The sequence below is a fragment of the Bos taurus genome, chromosome 2 (genome assembly GCF_002263795.3).
Source record: "Bos taurus isolate L1 Dominette 01449 registration number 42190680 breed Hereford chromosome 2, ARS-UCD2.0, whole genome shotgun sequence".
Lineage (NCBI taxonomy): Eukaryota > Metazoa > Chordata > Mammalia > Artiodactyla > Bovidae > Bos > Bos taurus.
In genome coordinates, this window is record NC_037329.1 from 87909136 (window position 1) to 87928078 (window position 18943).

At 37.9% G+C, this 18943-nt stretch overlaps 1 protein-coding gene across 2 annotated transcripts in view; it reads right to left on the minus strand.

Moving 5' to 3' along the window:
* The window catches only part of SATB2 (SATB homeobox 2), a 198797-nt gene that overhangs the window by 68201 nt on the left and 111653 nt on the right, over positions 1 to 18943 (minus strand). For both annotated transcript variants that reach the window (XM_059876300.1, NM_001206070.1), the window contains exon 6: positions 7218 to 7690. In XM_059876300.1, the coding sequence (XP_059732283.1) occupies positions 7218 to 7690 (473 nt within the window). The remainder of the gene's footprint in view (positions 1 to 7217; positions 7691 to 18943) is intronic.

Consider the following 18943-nt stretch of genomic DNA (forward strand, 5'->3'; position numbering starts at 1 on the left):
ACGATGCTAGTAAATGGGGGATTTCTGAACACATGAATATGTAGGTCATTGGATTTTAAATAAATTAGAGAATAGTTTATCTATTAAGGAAGATTCATTGTACATATTTCATGAAACCATTCTTATTATAGGTCAGTGGACATCCCACAACCATTCCTGGGTAATATTAAGTTGTAAAATAGTCACAAACCTTTTCATATCTTCAAAAGCCTCTTACTGATTTTCTTAAGTCCATAAAGTGACAAGGGGCAAAAGAATGCTATAGGTTAGGATTCATAACCAAATGTCAAAATGCAAAGAGGTAAACACAGAAAATAGCCAGGCAACTTATTTCATGTCCATAGGGCTGCTAAGTGTGCCAATGCTAAAATAAATTTGGGATAGAAGCAAGGGAAAATGAATATGCAAAAAAAAATAAAACCCTACAGAGGTCCTCTTCTCAAAATTATCAGTCTAACAGAACCCATTTGCATCATTGACAGAGCACTGGAGATAGGGCAGGACAGAGAAGCAAAGCTACTTTGAAACTCAAGTAAATCACATAATGCACCTTTGAGATTCAGTAAGGATGGTTTTATGTCAAGTCTGAAAGATCTCATAGGGCCTCATATCCAATGTCTGTTTCTGTCTCATTCCTTCTCTTTCTCTCCCCTCCCTCTAACCAATCCGTCCACATTCAACATCTATAAGTAAATCTGGCTAATATCCACACCAGCCCATTGAATTCAGGGGACTCAGTTAAAAATCACAATAGTTATAATGTATTTAAGAGAAAGTAGTACAGTAAAGAAAAAAAAAAAAAAAAACCTATATAATTCTATGCTGCTGCTGCTAAGTCGCTTCAGTCGTGTCCAACTCTCTGCGACCCCAGAGATGGCAGCCCACCAGGCTACCCTGTCCCTGGGATTCTCCAGGCAAGAACACTGGAGTGGGTTGCCATTTCCTTCTCCAATGCATGAAAGTGAAAAGTGAAAGTGAAGTCGCTCAGTTGTGTCCGACTCCTAGCGACCCCATGGACTACAGCCTACCAGGCTCAACACTGATAATATTTTTAAACCAAAGTGGTACCATAAAAACCTCTATACTATTTCCATAATAACATCTTGCCTTAGATTTCTGAAGGTAGTAGGTATAAAAGTAAAGATATGTTTTATTCAAACTACTATCCTATGGCATAACCAAATGTCAATTAGACTAGCAATGACCTTGATCTGTAATCTGAGATAAAAAGCACATCCTGAGATAAAGATTCCTACACAAGTGATTTATTTAGGAAGTGCTTCTGAGTGAAACTTGTGACAGAGTGGGAGAAGCAGGACAGAAAAGGGAAGAAGTGTAAGCAAAGCCTCAGCCTCAGCCCAGTCTGCAGACAGTTCTGGAGTGAAAGTCACAGGTCAGCACTGTCCCTGCGACAGGAGGCAAGAAGCTGGGCTTTCATCCTCCTGCACCTATCAGACACCTATTAAGCGCTTCCAGCTCTCTGTCACTGCAAGCAAAGGAAAATCCAGTAGGCTGAGGAAAGTCCTTTGAATGAAGAGCCCACCAGCAGACACCATGACTTAGAAGTAGGATAGGAGGCGGTGCTGGAGGAGTGAAGGATGGAAACCAGAGGAGGCTTGTGATCTGCCTCAGCCTCCTCCTGTGTATCATAGCACTTTGTGACCACAGGTAACAGAAATGCTTAGTAATGTGTCATAGGATTGCCAGAATATTAATGACCAAGTCAGAAAATATCACTTTTCTCCTACTATTCTCATAGGCTCCCATTTGTCATAAAAGTCTCCAGAAGTAGGGCTAACCTTTTCTTTCAGAAGACTAGCAAAGGAAAAAGTGATGTGCTCAGAGTATATTTTATATAAGGTCAGAATGGCAAAAATAGGCTTCCACCGTGTAAGATGGAGCTTCTCTGCTGGCTCAGTAGTAAAGAATCTGCCTGCAATGCAGAAGATGTGGGTTTGATCCCTGGATGGGGAAGATCCCCTGAAGGAGGAAATGGTAACCCACTCCAGTATTATTGCCTGGGAAATCTCATGGACAGAGAAGCCTGGTGGGCTACAGTCCAGGGGGTAGCAAAGAGTCAGACACAACTCAGCAGCTGAACAACAACAACAAATCATGCGTATGGCACAGACATGATGCACCACACTGCCACTCCCTGTATCTGGAATTATATTAGTCTCATGCTCACGCTGAAGATTCAATATCCTGGTACTGCATGATCTCAAATGTGCTGTTTCCCTTGCCTGGAACATGTGACTTAATTTATGTTCTTAGTTTAGACAGTATTAACAAACTAACAGAGAAGTGTAAGAAATAATAGTAAATAAAATCAGAATGGCAAAAGGTTGTCGATCTCTGACTCTGGCAGAAGTCAGGACCTTGTCAAGAAGTATGGGTAGGAGATCATTTTATCAAACAAATGTATTTTCTGTTTTTAAAAGACAAGCTGATAAGAATTAAAATGTATTAAAAAGCAAGTTCTTGGAAATACGGTTCCTTCCCCCTTAATTTTGTTATTTTACATCAACAAATGATATAGTGACAATGGATCAGACATACAAAGTAATTAAGTTCTTCCTTGAAGAACTGCTTTTTCAAACGCTATTTATTATGAATTTCAGTCTTTCATCTGGAAGTCTTAAACATGAAGAACTAGGCTTTTTTTTTTAACAACTCAATTCATTTGTGAACGCTGTGCATGTGATTTTTGTTCTACATGTACACATACACACATACAAAACAGAGAAATTAATTACTAGATTTATTCTTGGTCCAATCATCAAGAACAAATCCAGGAACACAAACTATAGTGTAACAAATCAAAATGCTTTTTACTGAATTTGATAATAAGTGAATAATAGATATCATGAACTATTTATGAAAAGTACTCAGTAAACTGAGAATATGCTCCAGGGATCAGTGCATCTCCTGCACTGCAAGTGGATTTTTTACCCACCGAGCCACTGAAAAAGCCCAAGCATATACTACATATCAGTAAAACAACTGAGTACAAGACTAGAACTCGTCTTAGGTGTCCATCAAAAATAAATGGTTCTGATTCTGTTTGCTTTGAAGAAAAAAAAAAAAATGTTGAGATTCATTACTGTCCACAGATTAACAACTCATTTATGTTATTATCTACAAAGTTAATTTTTATTTTTTAACAAGTTATTTTATCACTCACATATTTCTGATTCCATTCAAGAGAGCCTATTATTTGGAAAATCCATGGTTGGTTTCATGGGGCATAGTAGACCATATCTTCCATTTAACAATGTTGCTGGTGAAACCCAGCTGTCCAACCTTTGCTGTAGTGACTACAGCATATACAGCAGAAACAATCTGCCTGTTGACCTCCAGCTTAGGTTCAAACTATGTCATTCTGTCAATACCATCTACCTTGATTAGGCTGGGCTTTATACACAACAGGTTATGATCCCAGAGGGATAAAAAGCTTTCCCAAATTAAAAGCAGAAATTTAAAATGAAATACTCATACATTCCTATGCATTTTCCACTTGAAATCCTCAAGGCAGGCCCATGAACTCAAGCTCATGTTGATTGAAAGTGAATGTTTGTTTCTGAGTGTAGCCATCTTACAAATTTAATCGCAGTAAGAAAATAATAAAATGTGTTCTGTGCTTCATTTAGACCTTTTATAACTTGGCACTTGAAAGATGGCAATGCCAAAGAAAAATCATTAATTCCAAAAAAAACAGACAAAAAGGATTGTGCAGGAGAAGACAGGCCTCCAGGGCCCAGGGCTTTGGCAGAGCATTTCTTCCTACCAACACGGCCTGCCTTGGTCTAGCCTCATTGGGAGTCTTCTCTCATGCTTCATGCTATTTAGTAAACTGTATACTGCATACACTAATTCTAAAATCCAAAGCAATACAACCATGCTCTCAAACTTATCCTTATCCAAAGGAGCTATATAAATAACCAGCAATAAAATGTTGACTAGCCTTGAAATGCCTATTCATGCACATGAATGATAGATGAAAGAGAGCACATACACACAGAGAACTGCAAAATATAGACTTAAGTACACATCCTTCTACTTCGTGTTTTATAATAGTATGAAACAGACTTGCTCAAGAAGATAAGCACTCCTATGGGCTCAATCCAGATAACTGTGGACACATACACGCTACCCTAGTACTTTAAGCCACAACAGAATAGTGGTTTAGTGACATCTGGAACACGTGTAGCCCTCTGTGAACCTCTGAACTCATTTTCAAATGATGCAACAGGCTCTGTCAATAACAGAATGTATACGTTAGCTAAGCGTCAAGGGAGCAGGAGGTTTCACCCCTCTTGGTCTCCCGCCATACCTAATCTGTCAGCACCAAATCTCAAGCAAGCCCACTGCCTTTCTTCCCTGATCCTACTCCTGCAGTTTCACCGTGGCTGAAGACTGTTACCAAACCACAATGGTTGGTTCCATCACTCGTTCATGCTGTTTGACTTCAGCTGAGGCCCAAGCTAATTCTTCTGTCTCAAATTGACTCCCTCTCACTTTCAGAACTGTCAACCCATTTCTGGTCTCCCTTTCAATACCAAATTTTGGAAAGAGTGATTTACAGCCACTGCTTCTGTATCCTTGACAGTTAATCACTCCTTAACTCCTAAATTCTGGCTCCTTCCCTCACCACTCTAATGAAATTATACTCTAAAGCTTGCCAAGGATTTCTCCCAACCAAACACCAAATCTCATGGCATGGTTTCAGACTTCCCCTCCCTAGACTCCGTAGTTTTCCCCACATGGAAGAGTCTCCTCTGGAGACTCTCAGCCCAAATCCTCTATACTTTATCAGCATCTCCCTTTTCTTCTACCTTCACCTGCCCCACCTCTCCTGGCATTTCGTGGTCTCTTTTCCTTGGTGTTAGTAGTGCTGGTGGCTTCTCCCCTCCCTCTGCTGTCCTGTTAAATTCCAGGTTTTGTGAATAAATTTCTAATCTCTTTCTCTGACCCTAACAACTATTTTTAGCACTAAACTCTTATTTTCAATGACTGCTACACATCTTTACTTAAGGAGTCTACTAGCACTTCAAAGTCAAATAGCCCAAAGTCAAAACAGCCCAAAATAATCACTTTAACCTTACTCCAACCATCTCTTTCAATGCCCTCCTTGATTCTCTAAATAATTACGCTTCATTGGTAGTCATGAGGCTCAAAGCCTAGCGTTATCTCTACTCCAGGCAGTTGCAATTTCTGTCAACTTTACTCTCACAATGCTTTTTGACATTACCCTCCACTCCATTGCCACCAGTCTTGTTCAAAACTTCTATGCATTTCAGCCGCACACATAAGGCAGCCTCCTAAGTAAAATTCCTACCCTCTTGATGGGAAAAAAAGTATTCCTAACATCCAATTCTGATCATTTGATGAAAGAATATCCCTACATAAAACCTTCAGTGGTTTCCACTGCTCATTAAACACAGTTCAAAGTTCTTAGCACGAACCTAAGATCTTTTTGGATCTGTTCTTCTACCTTTAAGTCATATTATCTAGCTTTGCTATCAACTATCAGCTGGTCCTGACTTTTTCTGACTCAACCCTTTTCTTGTGTGTGTGTGTGTGTGTGTGTTTTAACCTAAAATACCCTTCTTCTCCATGTTTGCCCATTAAATTTTATTCATCGTTCAAGGTCTAACTATCCAGAAACCTTCATACTCAAGTCAGTTGTTCACATATGTGTTCACTCACAATTTTTTTCATCTTTGCATCTGCAGAGAGCTTTGTTTCCTGCCTTGCATTTAGTAGGGTGACTAACTTAAACCCACTGTCCTCTTAAAGACTCACTTGCTTACTCACTTATTTACTCTACTCTAAGTATGCCTAACCCCAACTCCTCACAAATACCCATTGCAGTCACTGCTCACAATTATCTTACATTATTCTCCTGACTTCACATTTTATTTATCTGAGTACATTCTACTTTTCACTACCAGATTGTTACCTCCTTAAGATTAGGCACTTTTATTTTTTGGGTACTCATACAATTGGTCCTCTGTGTCTGTGGATGCAAAATCCACAGATAGGGCGGACCAACTGTACTGCACCATTTTACATAAGGGACTTGAGCATCTATGGGTTTTGGTATTTGCAAGGGTCCTGGAACCAAACTCCTACAGACACCAAAGGGACGATGGCATAAGAGCTAGATTGGCAGTTCTCAAAATGTGACCTAAGACCAGCATCAGGACCAGCTGGGATCTTGTTAGACATGCAAATTTCTGGGTCCCACCCTAGACCTGTGAATCAGAAACTCTAGGAAGTGGGCCAGCAATCTAACAGTCTTCCAAGTAATTCTAATGCACACTCACATTTAGTACTGGTGGGAAAGAACTTCTTGATTATAAGCAGCCTTCAATAAAATAAGACATAGCTAAACCGTTCACTGTCTATCATTTAATATTATATTGGCATATAATTCTCTCAAAATATTAAAAATATGAGTCAACTACCAATTACTACGTTGTGCTAAGTCGTTTCAGTCATGTCCAACTCTGTGTAACCCTATGGACTGTAGACCTCCAGGCTCCTCTGTCCATGGGGATTCTCTGGGCAAGAATACTGGAGTGGGCTGCCAAGTCCTCCTCCAGGTAATTTTCCCAACCCAGAAATTGACCTGTCTCTCTTACGTCTCCTGCACTGACAGGCGGGTTCTTTACCACTAGCACCACTTGGGAACCCCTTTATCAATACTACTTTACCAGTATCTTAAATCTAACTTATACATTTTGAAGGGTTTATTAAAAATTATGAAAATGATAACATATAATAATATTTTTTGTAAAGTTCAAAGATACAGTAAGTTTAGAACTAGTTTTTTTTTAAATAAAAACAAGGAATGATAATCACAAAATTCAAGGTCAGGGTTACATCTGGGGAAAGTAAATGGAAAAGAGGGCGGAAGGAGAAGTACATAAGGAGACCCACGTCACTAGTAACATTTCAGGTGCTGAGTTGGGTAGTGAGTTCACAGATATTCATTACGTCACTGAAATTAATCATAGCCAAGCGTAGATCAATGGTGATAGTATTTCACGAACTAAAGATTATTAATCAATATGATTCTATGTGCTCTGAGATCCACAGAAAAATTTTAAAGAGATAAACAATATTTGTCACAACGTGTCCATAGTATTAACATGATACATGATATATCATTAACATGATATAAACATTATGATGTTTAATGCTAATGGTACCTGTGTGCGATTGAATGCCACTCTTGCAAAGACAGCTTGGGACACACTGGCTCTCTTCAACTCATCTCTGACTTGCTGGTAGATATCTGGAGATACTTCCACAGAGGAGTTGGTTGGCTCTGGCTTAACTGCTCTGGGAATGGGTGGGTGGTTCAAGAACTGCTGGTTGATGGCTTGAGGATGCTGGTGAGCCAGAAGCCGGCTAACGGCAATCTGTTGGTTGATCAGATGGGCCATGGCAATTTGTTGCCTGACAAGTTGTGGACTGAGCTGGGGAGAAAGAAGACCAGGGCTCATGATGGGCTGTAATGCGGGCACTTGGTTTCGGATTGGAGTACTGTGGTGGATTTGGCTATGAGGAGACTGTTCGTTGGTTTTCCCCAGGGAGGCCAGCTGGTTCATATTTGGTAAATGCATTGGACGCTGGCCCAGAACACAATAGTCTGAAAGGTTTTCTCGTTCCACTCTTTCCACTGTTAAGAGATAAAAATGATAATTTGTCATTATCATCATTAGTATAATTTGTTGCTGATACATGTAGTTTTAAATTATATTTTTGGTATATTAATTAAAAAGATTTTTTTCATACAAAGCTGGAAGACCCAGAGTAAAAGTGAGTCATCTTTTCCTGAAAAAATGTTACAATAATAGATTTTTCCATAGGTTACGATATGAAAATAAAAATATTTGCCTTTTTTAAATTTCTAAAAGTAGGCATTCTATTAAATAGCCAAGACAGAAATGGTTATTACAAATTCTAAATCTTCTCATGTTTCCAACCTCTATCACCTCCTTCATCATCCACTGTGGTAAAAAAAAAAAAAAAAAAGCTGTTTTAATCTTCTGTAGTTTGTGGTTAATTGTGCAGTTCATGAGTATCATGAAATGTCAAGAACAACATCTTCTGCCAAATTAATTGCTATGCAGGTCAGGAAGCAACAGTTAGAACTGGACATGGAACAACAGACTGGTTCCAAACAGGAAAAGGAGTACGTCAAGGCTGTATATTGTCACCCTGCTTATTTAACTTATATGCAGAGCACATCATGAGAAATGCTGGGATGGAAGAAGCACAAGCTGGAATCAAGATTGCTGGGAGAAATATCAATAACTTCAGATATGCAGATGACACCACCCTTATGGCAAAAAGTGAAGAGGAACTAAAAAGCCTCTTGATGAAAGTGAAAGTGGAGAGTGAAAAAGTTGGCTTAAAGCTCAACATTCAGAAAACGAAGATCATGGCATTTGGTCCCATCGCTTCATGACAAATAGATGGGGAAACAGTGGAAACAGTGTCAGACTTTATTTTGGGGGGCTCCAAAATCACTGAAGATGGTGACTGCAGCCATGAAATTAAAAGACGCTTACTCCTTGGAAGGAAAGTTATGACCAACCTAGATAGCATATTGAAAAGCAGAGACATTACTTTGCCAACAAAGGTCTGTCTAGTCAAGGCTATGGTTTGTCCAGTGGTCATGTATGGATGTGAGAGTTGGACTGTGAAGAAAGCTGAGCGCCGAAGAATTGATGCTTTTGAACTGTGGTGTTGGAGAAGACTCTTGAGAGCCCCTTGGACTGCAGGGAGATCCAACCAGTCCATTCTAAAGGAGATCAGTCCTGGGTGTTCTTTGGAAGGACTGATGCTGAAGCTGAAACTCCAGTACTTTGGCTACCTCATGCAAAGAGTTGACTCATTGGAAAAGACTCTGATGCTGGGAGGACTTGGGGGCAGGAAGAGAAGGGGACGACAGCGGATGAGATGGCTGGATGGCATGACTGACTTGATGGACGTGAGTTTGAGTGAACTCCAGGAGTTGGTGATGGACAGGGAGGCCTGCTGTGCTGCGATTCATGGAGTCGCAAAGAGTCGGACACGACTGAGCAACTGAACTGAATAAAAAATCTCACATAAATACTATTATACAACTATGGAGACATTTATATAAAAGGCCTGTCTCATAGTATACCCTTTCAACTCCTCACTTGGTATCTTTTCTATAGGAATGTATCTTTAAGACATGGATATTTTAATGATTGTGATATGCACCAGAATAAGAAAAAGTCTCACAAAATTAATAATATCACCTTGATTTGCCATTTGTTTGCTAGGACCAGTGCATTCTCTTGGAAAAACCCTGTTAGCCTTTAACCTACTTTTAAGATTGCCAAGAAAAATATCAATAACCTCAGATATGCAGATGACACCACCCTTATGATAGACAGCGAAGAAACTAAAGAGCCTCTTGATGAAAATGAAAGACGTGAGTGAAAAAGTAAGATCATGGCATCCGGTCCCATCACTTCATGGCAAATAGATGGGGAAACAATGGGAACAGTAAGAGACTTTATTTTCTTGGGCTCCAAAATCACTGCAGATAGTGACTAAAACCATGAAATTAAAAGACACTTGCTCCTTGGAAGAAAAGCTATGACCAACCTAGATGGCATGTTAAAAAGCAGAGACACTACTTTGCCAACAAAGGTCCATCTAGTCCAAGCTATGGTTTTTCCAATTGTTATGTACGGATGTGAGAGTTGGACTATAAAGAAAGCTGAGCGCCGAAGAATTGATGCTTTTGAACTGTGGTGTTGGAGAAGACCCTTGAGAGTCCCTTGGACTGCAAGGAGATCCAACCAGTCAATTCTAAAGGAAATCAGCCCTGAATATTCATTAAAAGGACTGATGTTGAAGCTGAAACTCAAACACTTTGGCCACCTGATGCAAAGAACTGACTCACTGGAAAAGACCCTGATGCTGGGAAAGATTGAAGGCGGGAGGAGAAGGGGACGACGAGGATGAGATGGTTGGATGGCATCACCGACTCAACGGACATGAATCTGAGTAAGCTCCGGGAGTTGGTGATGGACAGGGAAGCGTGACTAAGTGACTGAACTGAAGTGAACTGATTTACTATTAAATAAAATTCTCCCTTTCTCCAGGTTATTTTTCTTATATGTTTTATTGTACTTTAGTAAAGATTTAAGGAATAACTTTGAAAGGGAGAAAAAGGAAAGTATCATATATGTTCAAACAAGAGGCAGTCTTTTCTTCCCTCAGGAATATTTCACAAGAAAGACTCACATCAAAAAAGAAAAAAAAAGTCACATCATATCAAATCAAATCCTTATCTAAATCTCTGTATTACATTATTATGTAAAGTTAAGGTTTGTTTGGGGAAAACACATTAGGCTGAATCAACCTCTATCTTTGCCAGCTTTAAATGCTTGTGGATATAATCTAACAAAAACTGTGTTATGCTGTTGTTTTTATTTTGACACTCTGCTTGTGCTATTCTGTGAATATTTCCCCAGGCCTGAACCCAGGCCCTGGCAGTGAGAGCATGTAATACCAACCACGGGGCTGCCAGGGAATTCCCCAAAAATCTGATAAAGCAAAAATTCTACATGGAAGTAATTTTTTCTTACAATTGGAAATGTTGTATATGATTATGCAAAAGTGTATTGATATAACTTTAAAGAAAACTACTTTGAGTGATTACATGCTAGAAAGCAGAAAAGTATTCACCTGTAAGACAAATTTTTTAAATAATTGCACCTTTCAATGTGCAAACAGTGCTTGTAAATTGGCACATGGCTTACAGTGATAGAGTCATAATTGATCAAAAAAGTACTGAGTCTCACATACTAAGATAATGAACATATAGCTGCCAGGGGAAAGGGGCAGTTAGGGAGTCTGGGATGATCGTGTATACACTGCTATATTTAAAATGGATAACCAGCAAGGACCTATTGCATAGCACTCTGCTAAATGTTATGTGATAGTCTGGATGGGAGAGAGGCTTGGGGGAAAATGCATACATGAATACGTATGGCAGAGTTCCTTCATTGCTGGCCTGAAACTATCACAACACTGCTAACTTGCTATACCCTAATACAAAATAAAGTTCAAAAGAAAAAGTACTGAATCTCAAAATATTTAGGCAAAAGTGATGTGTGCTGGAAAACTGGGTAAGATGACTCAAAACAGGGAATTCAGAGATGACAAAGTCACTAGAATCAAATCATACGTAAAGTATTTGAAAAAAATCAATCAAGAAAGTAATATTTCTAAATTAATATTTCATATAACGTGATTTTTAAATACATACAAGGAAGTAATATCTGATCATTTTATTACATGTCTAAAGATTTTGTATATTTAAAACTTCTAACTGGTAAAGCACATAGACATCCATATCTTGGGAGCACCTTATATTCAGACATATACAATATTTTTTCATGATTTTTTAAAAAACTGAATGGTGCTTAACTTTCCTATGAACTCCTAAATAAGTCAAAAGTTTACTTCAAACTTCTTTAAGACTTCAATTTATAACTTAATCCTTTCGATGTAACTCATGTATTTTGTATTCACCTTTCCTTCATAAAGTTCAAGGTAAACAAATTATTTTAATCTTATCCTCTAAAGGCAAACATTTTTCAGGTATTGTAATAAGACACACTTAAAATCAAACCAAGCAAATAGTTAAGAGACTTTAAGCAAGTAATCTAACACAGTTTTCATAGGACAGAAGTTGCTATTGTAAGTTCCTCACTGAAAGAAGTGAAGAGGGTATGGAAGAAGGTATTCCATGCAAAGGGAAATCAAAAAAAAGCTAAAGTAGCAATGCTCATATCAGACAAATAGACTTTAAAGACTGTTAGAAGAGACAAAAAAGGACACTATACCATGATCAAGAGATCAATCCAAAAAGAAGATGTAACAGTTGTAAATATACATACAACAAACAGTAGCACCTAATATATAAGGCAAATGCTAACAGCCATAAAAGGAGAAATTAACACAATAATAGTGGGTGACTTTAACACTCCACTTTTGTCAATGGACATATCATCCAAACAGAAAATCAGTAAGGAAACAAAGGCCTTAAATGTTACATTAGACCAGATGGACTTAACTGATTTTTATAGAGCATTCTATTGAAAAATAACAAAATACACATTTTTCCCAAGTGCACATGGAATATTCTCCAGGATCAACCATGTGCTGGGACACAAAGCAAGCCTTGGTAAATTTAAGCAAATTAAAATTGTATCAGGCATCTTTTCTGACCATGTGCTATGAGATTAGAAATAAACTACAAGAAAAAAACTATTTAAAAAAAACAAACACAAATAGGTGGAGGCTAAATAAGATGTTACTAAATAACTAATGAATCACTGAAGAAATCAAGGAGGAAATAAAGTATCTAGAAACAAATGAAAATGAAAGCACAATGATCCAAAACCTACGGAATGCAGCAAAAGCAGTTCTAACAGGAAAGTATAGCAATACAATCTTACCTCAGGAAATAAGAAAAATCTCAAATAACAACCAAACCTTACACCTAAAGCAACTAGAGAAAGAAAAACTAACAAACAAAAAACCTAAAGTTAGCAGAAAGAAAAAAAAAAGCATAAACATCAGAGTAGAAATAAATAAAACAGAGACAAAGAAGACAATAGCAAAAATCAATGAAACTAAAAGTCGGTTCTTTGAAAAGATAAACAAAATTGATAAACCTTTAGCCAGACTCATCAAGAAAAAAAAGAGAGAGAGGACTCAAATGAATAAAACTAGACATGAAAAAGTAAACTTTACAACTGACACCACAGAAATACAAAAGATCATAAGAGATTTCCACAAGCAACTGTATGCCAATAAAACGGACAACCGGAAAGAAATGGACAAATTCTTAGAAAGTCACAAGCTCCCAAGACTGAATTAGGAAGAAATAGAAAACATTAGCAGACCAATCACAAGCACTGACCCTCCCAACAAACAAAAGTCCCAGATGGCTACACAGGTGAATTCTATCAAACATTTAAAGAAGGGCTAACCCCCATCCTTCTGAAAAGGTTCCATAAATTGCAGAGGAAATAAAACTCCCAAACTCATTTTACAAGGCCACCATCACCCTTATACCAAAATCAGATAAAGGTGCTACAAAAAAAAAAAAAGATTATACGCCAAATATCACTGATGAATATAGATGCAAAAATCCTCAACAAAATACTAGCAATCTGAATTTAATCAAGTGGAATATATCCCTGGGATGCAAGGATTTTTCAATATCCACAAATTTATCAATGTGATACACCACATCAATAAATGAAGAACAAAGTTTCCAGAATAAAGTCATACTTTTCAGGCAGAAATACTTGCCCTCAGACATTCAATTCACTTTTGTTTGCTTGCTTTTTAATTCAGCCAAAATAAAGGCAAATTCAAGTTAGTATATTATGTTTTCAGGTACGTAAGAAGTAGACATTTTATTCATTTCTTTTTCTACTAAAAAAAAAAAGAAGAAGAAATATCCTGTTAATGCAAACATTCTTTGATCAAAAGCTAATTTTCCAAAATGTCACTATTTTCATTTTTCAGTACTTAATTACATTTGAGTTACTTTCTTGAGCTCTGTGAAATCTCTATGATACTGGTGCAATAAGAATCAGAATAACATCAGTCCATATTCCTTTAAGATTCAGTCAGTTCAGTTCAATTCAGTCGTTCAGTCGTGTCCGACTCTTTGAGACCCCATGGACTACAGCATGCCAGCTTCCCTGTCCATCACCAACTCCCGGAGTTTCCTCAAACTCATCTCCACTGAGTCAGTGATGCCATCCAACCATCTCATTCTCTGTCATCCCCTTTTCCTCCTGCCTTCAATCTTTCCCAGCATCAGGGTCTTACTTCTAATGAGTCAGTTCTTCACATCCTTTAAGATTATACATAATAATTCCCCTTTTCTAATGAGTTCCCAGATCCTTATAATTTCATATAGTTTAGAACAGTGACTGAGGAAGTATCTTTCTAGTGACATGTGGCCACACCATGAAGTACTAACTCATTAGTAAACCATAATGAAGGCATTGCAAATTCAAATGCCTACACAGCCAGGTAGAGCACAACAGCCAGGGAAGCCAGCCACAGAGATACTTGGAGAGAAAGTCTTCCAGTCCAAAGAGAGTAGTCACTACCTTGACTCAGCCAGTTGTCTTTCTCATATTGTCATTTCTTTAGATGTTGTTTCCAAAAATAATATTTTTTTTAAATCTGGATTTTTGCAGGATAGCTCCTAAATTTAGAAACTGGCAAATAACTCTATTTTCAAAACACAAGAAAAGCCAAACAAAATACTTCTGAAAACTAGGTTCTGCCCATACACAGGTTACCAGTGTTAAAATTTTACCTATGAGAATAAAGATACCCTCTATGTTGTTAAAGATGTTAAAGCAAACCTTATTCAGGAGCATCACAACAGGTCTAGGGACCACTGCAATGGGATATTACAGTCGGGGAAAGAGACTGGGGCCAACTCCAAAAACAGCATGAGAAAGTGGGAATGTACAGCCAAGGAAGAGTCTGGGGGTCAGAGGTGGAAAATAACCAAAAGGAAACGTCATGAGTAAGAAGGATTCTAGCTAAACTGAACTAACAGGATTCTTTGCTGAAGACAGGCCAGGGTGATCAGACATCACCTAGGGGATGTTAGAGGATGAGGAACCCGATAAGAATGAGATATCGAGGCTGATCAGATATCAAGCAGGTTGTGGTTAAACTGACTTAGCAGGGTTCTCATAAAACTGGATTTTACAAGGAAGTGCACAGATGGGCCTAGGAAAAGGTTCAAGAGCTTGTCTTAAGTTTGGTCAAGGAATGAGGCTTCATCAACATTTCCCGGGCCTTGACAGCTCTATCAATAAAAGTCAAATTCTTTACTTCAAATAATAAAGAAAAAAAATCATCATCCCAACTTTAAAAATGGCTGAAAATCAAATGATCACCAACAGGCTTTATTTTTACTGAACAAGGCTGGTCATGGTTTCAGGAGTAGTTTGCATAGATTTTGTCAAATCTGAAAAACATTTTCTTCTGCTGCCACTCTTATACAAATAATATCAGAATAATATTTTAGCCTCTTATGTCACAGAAATAAGAATACAAATACTTGAAAAAAAAAAAAGTCAGAGGAGCATCACATTGTACCAGACTCAACCTGAAAAGTAAGCTTGAACATTCATTACTTCTTTTCTCTCTTCTTTCTGACCTTCCTCCCATCCTTCCTTTCATTCCTCTCTTCCTCCTTCCCTCTCTTCTTCCCCTGTTCTTTCTTTTTAAATTACTTGAAAATAATCATAGTGACTAAAATGTAGACATAACAGCAGTGCCTGATTCTGTATTTTGCTTTTTCACTCTGATGGAAAATATCATGTTAAGCCTGTCTTAAATTAAACCAAGACCAAAGGTAAGCCCTGGTCCTAACGGTTCATCTTATCTCTACAATACTTAGCGATGGATCAGAAATCCTAAAAAACATAAAGAATAAAATGAAGTGCTGCCTCTCATAACAAAAGCAATGCTCCCATTCATAACAGAACACATCCTCAATAAAGCCAAAATGCTTACTTATTAAAGAGACATTAAAAATACAACTGCTTCCAGAGTTTTACATCAGAGCTGCAATTTAATTCACAGTGAATTTGATTCTCAGTTCAGTTCAGTGGCTTAGTCGTGTCCGACTCTTTGCGACCCCATGAATTGCAGCACGCCAGGCCTCCCTGTCCATCACCAACTCCCATCACCAACTCCCAGAATTCACTCAAACTCAACGTCCATCGAGTCAGTGATGCCATCCAGCCATTTCATCCTCTGTCGTCCCCTTCTCTTCCTGCCCCCAAGTCCTCCCAGCATCAGAGTCTTTTCCAATGAGTCAACTCTTCGCATGAGGTAGCCAAAGTACTGGAGTCTCAGCGTTAGCATCATTCCTTCCAAAGAAATTCTTTAGAATGGACTGGTTGGATCTCCTTGCAGTCCAAGGGGCTCTCAAGAGTCTTCTCCAACACCACAGTTCAAAAGCATCACTTCTTCGGCGCTCAGCTTTCTTCACAGTCCAACTCTCACATCCATACATGACCACTGGAAAAACCATAGCCTTGACTAGACAGACCTTTGTTGGCAAAGTAACGTCTCTGCTTTTGAATATACTATCTAGGTTGGTCATAACTTTCCTTCCAAGGAGTAAGCATCTTTTAATTTCATGGCTGCAATCACCATCTGCAGTCATTTTGGAGCCCAAAAAAATAAAGTCTGACACTGTTTCCACTGTTTCCTCATCTATTTGCCATGAAATGATGGGACCAGATGCCATGATCTTCGTTTTCTGAATGTTGAGCTTTAAGCCAACTTTTTCACTCTGCTCTTTCACTTTCATTAAGAGGCTTTTTAGTTCCTCTTCACTTTCTGCCATTGATTCTACTGTTGCCAAAGTCCCTAAAGGTTATTTGTGGAATGAGAAGTGCCTGGGAAGGAATGATGTTCCCAGCTTAAAGTACAAGTCCCCAGCATGTGGCAAGTGGGGCTGAAACACTGCCGTGTTTAGTAGCAGAGCAGCTTTCTGTAGCTATTTTAACCTCTGGAGAAGGGTCCCAGTCCTCGGGCCTTGCAGCTGGGTAGTTCAGATCTGGAGTCTGCTCAAGTTTCTGAGAAACTCATAGTTCCTGGAGGATCTTGCTAATTCCTTTGAAGTTCCTGGGACTCAGTGAAAATAACAAAGACTGGGAACTACTATCTAACCATCCTCTGAGCTTCTGGGGTTGTATACAACTCCAAATAGATGTCCTAACCAAGAGCACCCTATGAACATTAGCTATTCAATGCCCAAGACTGCTGGCTATGATAGGTTATTCACAGTCAAGAAAGTTGTACTCCACCCCAGGGATTTATTTGCATTACAATGAAAAGGTATTTGGTTCAAAAAAAAATCTCATTTTATTTCATGCAATTTCACAGTACATCCAGGAAATCAAGTGTTTAAGAATCACAAATCCCTGACATACACATATATATTTTAGAAGGTTGCAGAAACATTTTCAATGCTCAAAAAATATATGTCTATATGTAAATCTTGTCATATTCCTATCTGGCACTTAGTTTTTTATTATAATGTCTTTATTGCAGCCTGGGGTAAATATGTTTTCAGCTATTGGGAAAGATGTATGGCATAAAAGTTAACAGCAGAGATTTCTTAGCCAGACTGCCAGGGCTTAAATCTCAGCTTGCCCATTTGGTAGATATGCGACTATGGATAGGTTACTTAACTTCCTTGTGCCTTAGGACATTCAATGTGGGTTAAAAAGTATGCCTACCTTGAAGGATTATTGTGCAGATTAAATGAATTAATATATGTCAACACTTAGAACAGTATCTGGCACTATGGAGTGTTTGTCATTACTGTTAATATCCACCTTGTTTGTGTGTCTGTCTGTGTGTGTACTGACATATGTACACACATGGATGTACATTGCACATTTCAGGTCTGTGTCAAAGACATTAAAAATACGGTCCTATGAAACATCAAAATTTATATTTCGTGGAAACTGTTAGAAATACAAATTCAGAATCTCTTCGAGTTTTTATGTATACCAAATTTCCAATTCTTATGTAAAGTTTGAGAATCAATGCCTATATCATTTTTGCTTTTACTTACTGTCTTTCAAGGGTATACAAGATATAGCTGCCAGGTGATTTTCATGTAATCTGAAATTTGAGAATCCTGTTCTGTATTGTCCGGGCTTTATGTTGTTGTCTTTTGATGCAAGACATTTATAACTGTCATATTTCTTTTTTTTTTTTCTCTAAACCCTAATGACATTAAGGATTCAATCTTACTGAACTGTCACTATATTATTAAAGCTGGTTAAGTGGTAAGTATTAATCGTGTCTGACTCTTTGTGACCCTGTGGACTATAGCCCGCCAGGCTCCTCTGTCCATGGAATTCTCCAGACAAGAATACTGAAGTGGGTAACCATTCCCTTCTCCAGAGGATCTTCTCGATCCAGGGATCAAACCCAGGTCTCCTGCATTATAGGCAGATTCTTTACAGTCTGAACCACCAGAAAAGCCCTCACTGTATTATAAATGTATCAAAACATTTTGAATTTTCTTCTCTATGATGTATCTTTAGTTTTTGTTGATGATCATATTATACTGAAGAAGCATTGATTGGACCTGATATTAGAAAACTGCACTCAAATCTACATTCTAATTCTTACTAGCTCTGAGACCTCCTTTTGAGCAAGTTGGAGATTTCTCTGGATCTTAGTTTTACTGTAGGGGAAATATCATTATCTTAGAATTGTAAGGGTAAATTTTAGATGATCAGTATCTACATGAAAGGTCTTTGTTTAAATGTTACTGTACATTTCAGGAAATGTCTATATAATTATGATTAACAGATTAGCTTTGCCATTTCAAAATTAGGACATTCTGACCATTCTGACCTGATTAGGACATTCTAACCAGTGTCTGCTGTTTCCCAAGGGTCATCTGAGGAATTGCAACTTTTCCTTTGGTTTAAGTAACAATGGCATGTTATATCATATTGCTTTTTAAAACAAATCACTATAGCTTAAAAGAATTCATTGTCAATTTAGAATCATATGCTTCAAAGCACATGAAGGAATGTGTTAGATTTAGCTTCTCCAAATGAGGCTTAATAGTTCATATCTTGACTTTCAAATTAGGAGACAGCAGAATAGATGGGAAATAAAATGACAACCTCCCAACTTTGGAAATTAAATTTATAGGAATACTATATAAATACAGCTTTAAGTTTCAAAAATTACTATAAATAAAAAATGGAAAGAAAATTTAAGGAATAAAACATGCTTTAACTATATACAAGTTACATTCACATTAAACATAAAAAAGAAGAAAAGGGTC